Genomic DNA, 14,722 nt, shown 5'->3' on the forward strand with positions numbered 1-14,722 from the left:
CTAACCTGGAAACTTCAATATGCTGCTGGTGCAGCCCTAAAGCAAACAAACAAAAAAAAAAACACAAAAAACATAATACTTGAAAAAGTCTCATTGTTACAGTAGAAGATAGGATTTATCTTGTGATGTAGCACAGGGGTTAGTTAGTAAAGATCTGGCCCAGAATCCTTTTCCTTTCAGTTACTCGGTGGAGAGAAAATGAGAAGAAATTTTACTTGCATCGGCACGGGTTTGGGGGCAGGGGTGCATGCTGACAAAGGGGCTGGATTTAAATATCTAGTTTTGTTTTGTTTCATTTTTGAATATCATAAGAAACCTTCTGCTTAAAGCCATGCCATCCATTTAGAGGAATTTGAACCCTTTATTTTTTATCTGCCTTAAGTACATGAGTTATTTTATCACTTAGTATGGGAGAACAATATACTTATGTTTTTGGTTTTCTCCTGTTAGGAACTCAGGTGGATTAAATTGCCACCCAGGCCCAAATCATGAGTTCTTGTTAACTTTTTTCTTTCATAATTGAAAAGAACTCTCTAACCATTGTCACCTAGCTTTCAAATTCATTTTATTGTCACAAAAAGAAATAAGGAAGAATACAATGGCAATGTCTCACCTATTACCTGAAAGAAATTCAGTTTTCATTAGTATCTTTGTATTTAAAGAATGACATAATACACAAAAAAATCAGTTCTGATAGAAAACAAATAAATTCTTTATAGTATTCCAGTTTTTCTATCTTTTCATTTTAAGTTATTTCACACTAAGAAAAGTAAACTAAGAGAGAAAGAAGGAAAGGTTACTAAGAACAGAAACAGGAATTAATGAACTTACTTTTCCTCTTCATGGCCTGCACCTTTCTTGAGGCTGTAACTTTGTAGGGTGAATCCATTTTTAGGGGAAAACATAATAAAAAGAAAGAAAAGAAAAAGAAACTTAAAAACAGTGACTAGAAAGACCTAAACCATATCCTTCTTCCTTGTGCCCCAAGGCTTATTCCCAACCACTGGTAGAACTCTAGAGTCTTTTCAGACATCATATGGAAACATTGATGATAATTTTTGCCTCACCTTGAATGAGCCAGAGAAATACTACATGATCATTTCATGATGCTTACTTTTTGTAGGATTTAACTATGGGCAGAATATTCTCCCTAGAGATGGTTCTCATTTGACTCGTTTTTCAAAGAGACTCAAATCTATAGATTTATATACCCTCTGCCTATTCAAACCCTAGCAAGATGCCGTTGTCTCAGCATTTCATTTCGTTTTTAGTCATTTGGGCATTTATGTAGCCATGATACTTGCCACCATGTTATTCATTATTTCAGTTTCAGAGATTGAGCTTCCTTTTTTTGTTAAGCCCCCAAAAGGTCAGACTATATTTTAGAGCACATTTATAAAAATTACCACATGGTTCTCATAGCCAGTTAGGAAACTGAAAATGGCTTAAAATTTAGAACTCTCTAAGCAAAATACATTGAAAAATAGAGTCCTTATACCTTGACCTTTTTCTCTATCTTCCTTATTCAATCCTGTGGAAGGACAGCTTTCACAACTGCTGGGCCTGAGAGAATATAATATCAGGTATGTTGATTGTTTCCATAAGTTAAAAAAAAGGCTATAGAATAAGGTTCTGCTTTCCCTCTTCAGTCCCTCTGTTGGTGATGCTGGTGAAGAAGGTCCTTTTATTTAGTGACTATGCTCCTAAATCAGTGTCTCATACCAGAGGAAAAAATTAGAATTTTTTCACATTTGATTTTTCATTTTGTTTTTGTAGTTTACAAAATCAAAAGCAGACAAATTGAAGTATGATTATCCTGTCGTTGAATATATTTTCCCTCCATACATGGTAACTTTACTGAAGAAGCAGTCAAACTGGAGAATAAGTTTCTGGATTTAAAGATAACTGTTCTAAATACAAATTTAAATTAACACTTCCTTTAAAACCTTTTTCTGGTTTGAAAAGTAAAATTTTAAGAACTAATTATGGGCATGACTCCCTGGTTGGTCATCTTCTATCAGGAACCCATCATTATCAGCCTAACTAGTTCCTTGAAAATTGTTCATACATCTCAACAGGAGAATTTCTGTTTCTTCTGAAAATAAAGATATGATCCATCAAGGATTTGCATGAAAGCTCCTTAATTAATAAGTCTTTAACTGTGACTATCTTAAAACTGTCAACCCTTCCCCAGCTTTGTGGTCCTGTTTAAAAAAAAAATTCTGAATAACACCTGACAGGAAAGTCTCACAAGAAGCATATCATTGCAGAGAAATTCATTTCAAACAGGAGAAAACTTTTTTTATTAATGTTTGAGAAATTGTAAACTAAACCTGATTCAAGATGACTCCTAAAAACAGGAGCAGATCTCTCCATTCAGACTACATTATAACTGTGTTCTATGCCAATAAATAGTGGGAATGTACTTCTTTACCATTGCTTGAAGGTTTTCAAGTTCTAGTAATAAGACGATGAAAAATTCTACCTGGTTCTCTGCAATTCATCTGGTATGTTCTGACACTTTGGAGGCAGATGTCCTGAGCAGACAAGTAGACACTAAAAATTAACTTGGTTTTTGAAATATAGAATATTGTCTTAGGTATTTTTTTAATGACAAGATAAGTGGAGAGTTACACATTTTTTTCTAAGTCCAACCTAGGAAAAGTTTTTATTTCTGACATACTCTGCTTTGATTTCTTTCTTTCTAGTATCACAATTGTTGTCAGAAACATTTTCTAACTTAGATTTTATCTTGATGACTCACAAGGGAATAGTATCTGTATTTTTCTCTCTTACCCTGAGGAAAGTCTGTGCTAGTGGAGCATTGTGTTCAATAACTTATGGCCGTCTGACACTCACATATAAAAAAATCTAGGAGGAGTTCCCGTCGTGGCACAGTGGTTAATGAATCTGACTAGGAACCATGAGGTTGCAGGTTTGATCCCTGCCCTTGCTCAGTGGGTTAACGATCCAGAGTTGTCATGAGCTGTGGTGTAGGTTGCAGACGCGGTTCGGATCCTGCATTGCTGTGGCTCTGGCGTAGGCTGGCGGCTACAGCTCCGATTCGACGCCTAGCCTGGGAACCTCCATATGCCGTGGGAGCGGCCCAAGAAATGGCAAAAAGACAAAAAAAAAAAATCTAGGAGCCTTAAGTGGAGGTCACCAGGCTAAATATTTCCTGACTTTATTAAGATACCTTGCTTTTCCAAATAAAAGATTCTATACTTGTTGATAGAATTTGAATGATAAGCTCTTTTGTCAAAATCTGACTTTAAGCAGTGATATATTTCAAAATAATATTTGTGTAATAATAATAATACTTATCACGGGTAAATTTTATACATTTCTTTTAATCCTCACAAAAAATTTATGGGCATTTTATCACTATTTCACAAACTTGAAAATTTATATTCATCTTGCCTAATTTGATAGAGCTAATGAGTGACAAATCTAGAACTCAGATCCAGCCCTTCTAATTCTGTATTCTATATGTTACTGCTATTCAATGTTTTTAGACAGATTAGATTTGAAAAGTCCACCAGTCAAGCTCAAGTAGCAGCTGTTTTATTCATCTGTGGTATATAGGTCCTTTATCCTTATTAGCTATTCATAAATAGGAGACTTGCCTTTTACCTCAGATTTTTAAAAGCTCCATCAAAACTGCTTTATTGGAGTTCCCGTCGTGGCTCAGTGGTTAACGAATCCGACTAGGAACCATGAGGTTGCAGGTTCAATCCCTGGCCTTGCTCAGTGGGTTAAGGATCCAGCGTTGCCGTGAGCTGTGGTGTAGGTTGCAGACGCGGCTCAGATCCCGTGTTGCTGTGGCTCTGGCGTAGGCCAGCGGCTACAACTCCGATTCGACCCCTAGCCTGGGAACCTCCATATGCCGTGGGAGCGGCCCAAGAAATGGCAAAAAGACAAAAAAAAAAAAAAAACAACTGCTTTATTACTATACTGTCCAGTTACTGCCTGATACTCTTATATTAGTCTGTTTTGTAAGTTCAAGAAAGTTCAGCGAATCATACATTTTGCTAAATGATCTTCCCAAGAATAAGTTGTCAGATTTTTTTTTCTAAATTAAATTCCAACTCATTGAAAGTTGCTTTTAAATATGAAAGTAAAAATGTCATTATTTTTAACATTTAATAAACAAGAATCCTTTAATAGATGTGATAGGAAAATTAGAAGGGAATTGGTGAATTATTCAATAAATTATACTAGGAAAATTAGTTAACCTTGTGGAAAATTTTTAATTAGGTTCTACTTCATAACTTAATTTATTTATAGAAAAATAAATTTCAGAGGAATTAAATACCTAAAGACCTAAATAAGAAAAAACAAAACTTAAAAAAAAAAAGATGGGCTCTCTTAATGACATTGGAATAGAGAAGGATTTAAAAACAAGATAGAAGAAGCACAGATTATAGATGAAAAGATTGATATATTTGATTGCCTGGGAATTAAAAACATGTCTGCATGGCAAGACTCCAAAAACAAAATGCAAATACAATCAACAGATAGAATATATTAGCAGCACTTTTAAGCAATAGATTAGTATACAGACTATATGATAAATATCCCCACTTTGAAATGTGCAGTTCCTTGAACAGTGGTTCTTCAGGTGTCATCTTCTGACTTCAGTATCAGCATCCCTGGGAACTTTTTAGAAATCCAGGTTCTCAAGGTGTCTGTTCCAGACCTACCAAATCAGAAACTCTGTAATCTTTAACCAGCTCTCCGAGTGATACTGATGCATAATAAAATTTGATAGCCATTATATTAAACTCAAATGATAACATGAAAAATATTTGAGGTTCCCCTTAAACTTGAAAACATTTTCAGTAACTTTGCTTTGAGAATTTAAAATCTTCAGCTCAAGAAAATGAAGACTTTTAAGCCCAATGAACAGGGATGTTGATGTTTGTCATTTGAAGTTTCAGGTTAGATATTCAGATATGTCTACCAAATGTGTCATGCTCAATTATAAATTGTAATTTTGGAGTTCCCACTGTGGTGCAGTGGTCTTAAGGATCCAGCATTGCTACAACTGTAGTGAGGGTCACAGCTGTAGCTCGGATTCAATCCCTGGTCCTGGAACTTCCATGTGCTGCAGGTGCAGCCATAAAAAGAAAAAAAAAATTTCCTATTTGTGATATTTAGTATATTCATAGTGTTATGTGAGCACCACCTCTACCCCATTCCAAAACATTTCATTAGCCCAAAAAGAAACCCATTACTCCCCTCTCCCAGTCCTTGATAACCACATGACTTTCTCTCTGTTTTGTTTGACTGTTCTGGTCATTTGGTAAAAGTGAAAGCATTTGATATGTGACTTTTTGTGTCTGGCTGCTTTCCCTTAACATGATGTTTTCAGGGTTCATCCATGTTGCAGCATGTATCAATACTTCATTCCTTTTTATGGATGAATTTAAAAATTATAATTTTTAAAAATTTATGCAGGTGGTCTTTTTTCTAATGTTCTAAAAATAAAACAACTTTGTCCTTCATTTCATAAATCCAACCAAACATATTTTTTGACAGCCAATGAATTCACACAGAACAGAAAACTTTTATTCTTGACATTTATGCTTTTACAAAGTATATCAAATAATCTGATGTTTAACATATTTGCCACTGCTATTCTTGCATTGATATCAAGTAAGGTTAAGGTCTTCTACACCACTGATCATTGTTTTGGAAGCCAGTGATGAGCTGAAAATGACAAGTATGTCCAAACCCAAAAATTCTCATGGTGAACTCAGCCTTGCTTGACTAGAATGCCGTCACTACACACTTGAGTCATTTTGTTCCCCTTTGCTTAAACACTCCAGATTTTTTCTTCTGTGTGTTGAGTCCCACATAGTGAAATAGTAATTGTCAGTAATAAGTTTTCATTGTTTGAAAGTCAAAAAATGAGGGTGAGGCAGTGAATTTGATCTTTTTCAAAACTTTTTATGACATCATTTAAGTCATCGCTTTTGTACTTTATCCTAATTTGGATTATCTTCTGAATTCCTTCTGGAATTTCTCCTCTCTTCTCTAGAACACATAAAAAAATTAAAGGCTATTGAATCCAAAGTTTCTCCAACGGTACGAGGTTTTTTAATGCTTAGTCATCAAAAGTGATGTGGATTTTTTTTAAATGAGGTATGATTGACATAACCATTATATTAGTTTCAGGTGTACAGCACAGTAATTCAGTATTTGTATATACAAGCATGCCTTGTTTCATTGCACTTCATTGTGTTTTTCAGATAATGTATTTTTTATAATAAATTGAAAGTTTGTGGTAAGCCTAAATTGCCAAGTGATGGTTAGCATTTTTTGGCAACAAAGTGTTTTTTAATTAAGGTATGTACATTTTTTTAAGACACAGTACTATTGCATGCTTGATAGCCTACATTTATAGGGTAAAGATAACTTTCATATGCACTAGAAAACAAAAAAATGTGTGTGTCTCCCTTTATTGCAATGTCCATTTTATTCCAGTGTTCTGGAACTGAACCTTGAGTATGCCTGTATTGCAAAATGATCACTACAATAAATCTAGTTAACATCAATCACCATACATAGCTACAAAAATTTTTTTTCTCTTATGAAGACAACTTTCAAGACTTACTGTCCTAGCTACTTTCATAATACAATAGAGTATTATTATATGCAGTCACCATGCTGTACATTATATCCCCATGACTTACTCATTTTATAACAGGAAGTTTTCACCCATTTGTCCCACCCCTAACTTCAGGTCACCACCAGGCTTCACTGTATCCATGAGCTCAAGGTGTTCATTTATTTGTTTGTTTTGTTGTTGTTGTGTTTAGATGCCACATATAGGAGAAATCGTATGGTGTTTATTTTTTTCTCTGACTTATTTCACTTAGCTTAGTGCCTTCAAGGACCATCCATGTTGGCATAAAAAGCAAGATTCTCTTCTATGACTGAATAATATTCCACTGATGGAGGGAGGGAGAGAGAGATAATCTCACATTTCTTTATCCAAAAAAAATGATGTTTTGTGTTGCATTTTCTTAAACTTTGCCCATAATGATACTCATGATTTTTTTTTTTTTTTGGAGGGGGTAAAATAATCTATTTTGGATTTAATAGGAACAAGAGGTATTTTAGGAACTATATTTAAGATAGATTAAATTTTGGGAAGGGTTAGAGGCAGGGAACACATGTAATTAGACAATTTCAGTAATTGAGGAATCATGGAAGGTTCCTTAAAGACAGAGAATGTTGTTGTGCTGTTCATCTATTTCCAGTCTTTGTATAGGTTGTGACACACAATGTAAATTCATAGTTATCATAAGCCATCATAGAACATTGCAGAAAATAAAACTAGTGAATAAATGAGTAGATGAATTCTCTTTCATTGTTAAAAGAAAACTAAAGACCTTACTAATGTGGTGGCTGGGCAAAATAAAGATACTGGAAGAACATGGGGAAAGTGTTAACAGGGCTAAATAAGAGACTAGAATGAAATACACCAAGAGGAACAAAATTAAGCAGACTCCAAAACTGAACACTGGGAAACTAGAGAAAAGAAGATGTTAAGTAACAGTTGGGAAAGGAAGTATCTATGTGTGGGGATTTTTGGTTGATGAGGGGAGAGTTATTCAGGATATTGCTGGTAAATCTATTGGGTATTAGAGCAAGGACTAATTGGAAAATACTCCATGACAGTGGAATGAAAACAGTGTGGATAGGGGAGTTAATTGCATGTGATTAATAGATTAAATCATTCTGTGGAAACTTCGAAGATTAAACTATTCTGTGAATGAATTCTGGTGAGACTAAGAATAGTTAAATTATATCATTTTAAGCTTTTTGTAAAAATTGGATCTGTGTTTAAGCTGTGCTTTATTTTATCATGTAAGAATAAATTCTGCCACCAATAATGCCAGTAGTATGTCCACATTTTCAATGCAGTGCAATTCAGTTGTTATGAATTAGGCTACCAGAATTTTATTATGATGTTTTTACTGCAGTAAGATTTGTGGCACATTTAATTAAAGCTATCCTGTGGCAAACTCAGTTGGGAAAGAAATTATTTTAAAGGGTACACTTAGAGACAAAATGACATAGTTGAAGAACAGTAATGATAATCCTCAAAGTAGTTTCTTCAGATAGCAGCCAATGTTGCAGATCAAAAAATTCTTGCAACTGCATAGTGTGGAAAGGATTGTTGCTTGTACTTCAATACACTTGGCCCTCTGAATCCGTGGGTTCTGCATTCCCAGATTCAACTAACCCAGGACTGAATAAGATTCCTCAGTTGTGGAGGCACCTGCAGATAAGGAAGTCTGACTATACAAACATTTTATTTATTTTTTGGTCATGCTCATGGTATGAGGAAGTTTTCAGGCCAGGGATCAAACAGTAACCTGAGCCGTAGCAGTGAAAATGCAGAGTCCTTAACCATTAGGCTACCAGGGAACTCCCAGGCACCATTTTAATTCAAGAACTTACGCATCCACAGCTTTTGTTATCTGTGGGCAGTTCCTGAAACCAACTCCCCATAGATGTGGAGGGATAGCTATATTTTTAAACTTCAGTTCCACTCCCCAGATAACAACAGCATCATCAGTCACATGTTCTTGGTTTTTGAGAGTTAGAAAAAGATCCTAGAAATCATCTCATTCATTACATTTCTAAGGATAAGGAAAATCTACCAGAGCATGAAAGTCTTGTAACTAGTTAAATGGTTAGGCTAAGACTAATAATCTCTTAAATCCCAGTCTACTACATTTCCTGTAATATTGTACAACCCTTCTTCTTTAAATGTGATTTGAAATGAAAAGTTTTTGTCTCAGCATTGATCTATGATCATATTTATACCTAGAATATAAGAATTAATAGCAAAGTACAATTTTCTCTTATTCGTCAACCTTTCATATGCAATAAATGTGTCAAACAAGTTGATGGTATTATTTTAGTGAGGACAAAAGGCCTAGATTTTGTTTTCTTTGGCAGGTGATTAATTCCATCTGGTTTAAATTTAAACAGTACTTTTATGGAAGTGTTAGTAAATTTTGTTGAGGGAAAAACAATGTTTTTAATGATCTTTCTTTTTAATCCTTTTTAACCAGCAAGAAGTTGAGAAGTTTACAGACTTAGAGAAACTCTACCTCTACCTTCAGCTGCCTTCTGGTCTCAGCAATGGAGAGAAAAGGTATATTTCTTCTTGTCTTTGCCTTGATTACAGTGTTTATACGTCTATGTTGTGATTTTTATTATTTTGCACTATTCCTAAAATTATCAGAGGACTGAATGGTAAAACAGTAGATCTTTTTAGTCTTTAATCATATTTGAATATGTGTATACCCATAGCTTTTGATAATTCATTTGTGTACATGGGTAAATGCTATAAAATAAAATTGAGCTATGTTTTATAAACAGATCAAAATATTTATGCAATGCTGGAGACTTTGAACAGAAAACCAAAGAATAAAGATAACAATTATGAGCAATAAAATGCAAGAGTATTTTAGGTACTTTCAGGTAAGCAGATCACAGAACATTAAAAAAGAAAAGTGGGAGTTCCCTTTTGGCTCAGTGGTAATAAACCCAGCTAGTACCCATGAGGATGCTGGTTCAATCCCTGGCCTCACTCAGTGACTAAGGATCCATGTTGCCAGGAGCTGTGGTGTAAGTTGCAGACAACATCTCAGATCCCTCATGGCTGTGGCTGTGGCATGGGTCAGCAGCTGCAGCTCCAGTTCGACCCCTAGCCTGAGAACTACCATGTGCTGCAGGTGCGGCCCTAAAAAAAAGGAAGAAAAGAGAAGTGAATTGCCTATTTGGAACATGAATTTATGTTACATATATGATGTTTTAAGTGCTTGGGGTTATTATTCTGTTTTCATTAGTAAAAATATTTAATAGTATCATTTAGTAACTATAGAGAGGTTGTTGATTCATGCATTCTATTCTTAAGAGTTTCTTTACCCTTTAAGTATTTTTCAGAATTCATTTCATTTACATAAGTTATTCTTAATATTCTGTTGCTTTAAAAGTGTGTATTAAAAGAAATGGAACAAAAAATGTTGCTTTTACCTTTTTCCCCTTGGAACAAATTTTGTGACCATTTTAATAATTTTCTATGCTAGAAATTGCTCAGTAATTTCTTTGGAAATAATAATTATTTGCTTTTATAGCTGAGGTGAATGTTAGAATTGAGTGAGGAGTTTCCCTCACACTATCTTGGGTGTCAATTTCATGGAATTAATTTATAAATGACACTGCCATAAAATAAAAATTGATGATGTTTAGGGGTGGTGTTGACCTGGAGAGCAAGCTCAGTTACAGAAAAACCATCGAGGGAGATTTGGCCTTTCAGGATCTCTCCAGTGTGAATTCCATTCTGGAGCATGAGAGTTTGCTACTAAGGTTTCAGGGTAGTTACTTGAGATTGCTAAGCAAATAGATAATAAATATTTTTTTCCCAAAACAAAACTAAGCAAAAACAAACAAAAAGAGTTCTCTTGTGGCACAGCAAGTTAAGGATCCAGCACTGTCACTGTTGAGGCTTGGGTTGCTGTGGTGGTATGGGTTTTATCCCTGGCCTAGGAACTTTCATATGCCCCATGCATAGCCAAAAAAAAAACCAAACAAACAAAAAAAAGCAATTTTTTCAATAACTGTCATTTTTAAAGTTTGATAATTTGTTAAGTTTTAAGCAAATGAACAGGCAAGTGAGCAGATATCTCCTTAGAGGTAATTTTGGTGAAAACAAATACCTTATGTTTTCAGTACTCCATCATCTCAGCCAGTTTAGAGGCCATGGCAGGGGATGGAACAGGGTAATAAATTCTGCCAGACAAGAGCTATAGAAAGTGGCCCAGAACCACAGCTGGACAATTTGCATTTAGACAACTGGGCTTATACCTTATGTCCTGAGTTTGCTTTGGTCATTTATAATGGGTTTATACATGATCTTTTAGTGCAACATTTAGGCCTGGCTCAAAAATTGTCAGTGAATTGCTGTCTAGTTCAGCTAAAACATGTTTTTGTTTTATGATTAGTGATCAGAATGCCATGTCATCTAGTCGGGCACAGCAAATGCATGCCTTTTCTTGGATTCGGAATACCCTAGAGGAGCATCCTGAGACTTCACTGCCCAAACAGGAAGTCTATGATGAGTATAAGTAAGTATTATGTGTATATATCAGGTATGCAGATGTATTAGGAGCTTAAGTACTGTCCTTGGTTACACTGATTTGTTTTATCGTTGATGAGTAATATGCTGATACTTGGGAGTTTAACTTAGAATCTCTAAGCTTCTCTGATAGCTTGTATAGTAAAGGACAGGATTACTGAATAAAAGGATTTCTCTAGAGTTCTTTTGGATGAAAGGAGGGATGTCTGAGGGCAGAGGGGCAGTGGAGAAAAGTTGATGAATAAAAGGATTCCTGTAGAGTTCTTAAGGATGACATGAAGGATATGAGGAGTTAGTAGAGGGATGGCAGAGGGCAATAAATAAATCAAAACATAGGAAAAACTACAACAATGGGTTTTTAAAATTTTTTATTATGATTGATTTACAGTGTTCTGTCAATTCTGCTATAAAAAGTGACCCAGTCATACATACATATACATTCTTTTTCTCACATAATCCTCCATCCTGATCCATCGCAAGTGATTAGATATATAGTTCCCTCTCCCATACAGCAGGACTTCATTGCCCATCCACTCCAAATGCAAGAGTTTTCATCTACTAACCTCAGACTAATAATCTATCCCACTCTCTCCCTCTCCCCTCAGCAAACACAAAAAATCTGTCCTACATGTCCATGATCTTTTGTAGGTAGATCATTCGTGCCATATTTTAGACTCCATATATAAGTGATATCATGTGGCGTCTGTCTTTCTTTTTCTGACTTACTTCACCCAGTATGAGAGTCTCGTTCCATCCATGTTGCTGCAAATGATATTATTTTGTTCTTTTTTATGACTGAGTGTATTCCATTGTATATATGTGCCACCTCTTCCTAATCCATTCATCCATCAATGGGCATTTTGGTTGTTTCCATGTCTTGGCTATTGTGAATAGTGCTATGGGTGCGTGTATCTTTTTCAGTGAAATTTTCATCTGATATATGCCCAAGAGTGAGATTTCTGGGTCATATGGTAGTTCTGTATTTAGTTTTCTGAGATATTTCCACACTGTTTTCCATAGTGGTTGTACCATTTTTACCTTCCCACTATCATTTAGAAGGGTTCCCTTTTCTCCACATCCTCTCTAGCATTTGTTGTTTGTTGACTTGGTAATGACGGCCCCTCTAACTGGTGTGAGATAGTACCCCATTGTAGTTTTGTTTTGCATTCCTCTAATAATTAGTGATGTGAGCATTTTTGCATGTGCCTGCTGGCCATGTATATGTCTTCTTTGGTGAAAAGTCTAAGTCTTCTGCCCATTTTTTAGTTGGGTTTTTTTTTTTTTAAGTGTTAGTGTTTTATCACTAACTAATATGTAAGTTGTTTGTGTATTTTGGAGATTAAACCTTTGTGAACTGAGTCATTAATAAAAACTTTCTCCCATTCTGTGGGTTGTCTTTTCATTTTTTTAATGGTTTCCTTTGCTGTGCAGAAGCTTTTGAGTTTAATTAGGTACCATGGGTTTATTTTTGGTGTTATTGTCATTATTCTAGGAGGTGGATCAAACAAGATGTTGCTGTAATTTATGTCAAAGAATGTTCTATGTTTTCCTTTGGGTGTTTTATAGTGTCTGGCCTTATGTTTAGGTCTTTAAATCCATTTTGAGTTTATTTTTATGTATGGTGTTAGAGAGTGTTCTAATGTCATTCTTTTACATGTGGTTGTCCGGTTTTCTCAGCACCATTTATTGAACATACTGTCTTTCCTCCACTGTATGTTCCTGCCTCCTTTGTCATAGATTAATTGACCATAGGTGTTTGGGTTCATTTCTGGAAACTGGAAAAGAAGTAAAACTATCGCTGTTTGCAGATGACATGATTCTATACCTAGAAAATTCTGAAGATACTACCAGAAAACTATTAGAGCTCATCAATGAATTTGGTAAAGTTGCAGATTACAAAATTAATACACGGAAATCGACTGCATTTCTGTATACTAACAATGAAAGATCAGAAAGAGAAGTTAGGGGAACAATCTCATTTATAATTGCATCAAAAAGAATATACTTAGGAATAAACCTACCTAGAGAGACGAAAGACCTATACCCTGAAAACTATAAGACACTGATGAAAGAAATCAAAGAAGACACAAAAAGATGGGAAAATATACCATGCTCTTGGATTGAAAGAATCAGTATAGTCAAAATGACAGTACTACCTAAGGCAATCTGCAGATTCAGTGCAATCCCTATCAAATTACCAATGACATTCTTTACAGAACTAGAATAAAATATTTTAAAATTTGTATGCTGGAGTTCCTGCCATGGCGCAGTGGTTAACAAATCCGACTAGGAACCATGAGGTTGTGGGTTCGATCCCTGGCCTTGCTCAGTGGGTTAAGGATCCGGCGTTGCCGTGAGCTGTGGTGTAGGTTGCAGACATGGCTCAGATCCCCCTTTGCTGCAGCTCTTGTGTAGGCCTGTGGCTACAGCTCCGATTGGACCCCTAGCCTGGGAACCTCCATATGCTGCTGGAGTGGCCCTAGAAAAAGCGAAAAGACAAAAAAAAAAAAAAAAACTGTATGGTAACACAAAAGACCTCGAATAGCCAAACCAATATTGAAAAGAAAAAAACGGAACTGGCAGAATCAGGCTTCCTGATTTAACACTCTACTACAAAGCTACAGTTATCAAAATGGTATGGTACTGACACAAAAGCAGAAATTACATCAATTGGAGCAGGATATAACAGTGCTTTCTATTTAGACTTCTTAAAAGCCTTTTTCATGAATCCAAAACTTTTCTAATACCTCTTTGTACCAACCTGAGAAAAAGCTCGGTTTCTGGAATGTTGTGAATTACTCATAGACAAAGGATTTGAGTGGCTTGCACATATGAGACACTCAATAATTTTGATAATATAGGTAATTTAAACATGGAAAACAAAATTAGAGAATATAATGGGCCTTTCTGGATAGAGAAGAATTAATAGATGCTAAATCAAGTCTTGTTTAACATTTTAAAATTGATAGAAATTACTCTGGCAATGTAAATGAAACCAAAATTTTCTGGATATTGAAACATCAAAGCAAGGCGAATCTCTGTGTTGTACTTAACACAATTTGGAAGGAAAGTATCAAATAAGTGCTATTGTTAATCAGCGTAAGGTGATGCAGAAGAACTACACTTACTGAGAAGACCATTGGTATCTAGAAAGAAAACTTTCTGCACTCATTCAAAATTCTGATTCCCTCACCTTAAGAAACATAATGGAACTGGAGAAAGTCTAGAGAAAAATGTCTGAAGTAATCGAGGGAATAAAGTTAAAGTGAATAGCTTGAGATCTTTCCTCTTTAGGAAAATTAAAGCTAAAAGTACCTGTGATCCAAGTCTGTAAAGTTCATTCTCTCAGTCTTCATCAATCTACTGAATACCTGCTGTGTGCCATCTCAAACCCTATAAGTTCTTAGGATACAATGAATAGGTCACAGCTTCTGCCCTCATCAAGAATATAGGGGGGAAAAATGTGTGTGTGTGTGTGTGTGTGTGTGTATAGTGAGCATGAATTCTTCATTAATTCAAGTTAATTAAAATAGAGATAAAATAGAGATACAAAGAGGC

At 35.2% G+C, this 14,722-nt stretch overlaps 1 protein-coding gene across 2 annotated transcripts in view; it reads left to right on the plus strand.

Annotated features, from left to right (window-relative positions):
• Positions 1–14,722, plus strand: part of RFX7 (regulatory factor X7) — a 130,320-nt gene that overhangs the window by 72,492 nt on the left and 43,106 nt on the right. For both annotated transcript variants that reach the window (XM_047766277.1, XM_047766278.1), the window contains 2 exons: positions 9,096–9,178; positions 11,031–11,153. In XM_047766277.1, the coding sequence (XP_047622233.1) occupies positions 9,096–9,178; positions 11,031–11,153 (206 nt within the window). The remainder of the gene's footprint in view (positions 1–9,095; positions 9,179–11,030; positions 11,154–14,722) is intronic.

This window comes from Phacochoerus africanus, chromosome 2 (assembly GCF_016906955.1).
Source record: "Phacochoerus africanus isolate WHEZ1 chromosome 2, ROS_Pafr_v1, whole genome shotgun sequence".
Lineage (NCBI taxonomy): Eukaryota > Metazoa > Chordata > Mammalia > Artiodactyla > Suidae > Phacochoerus > Phacochoerus africanus.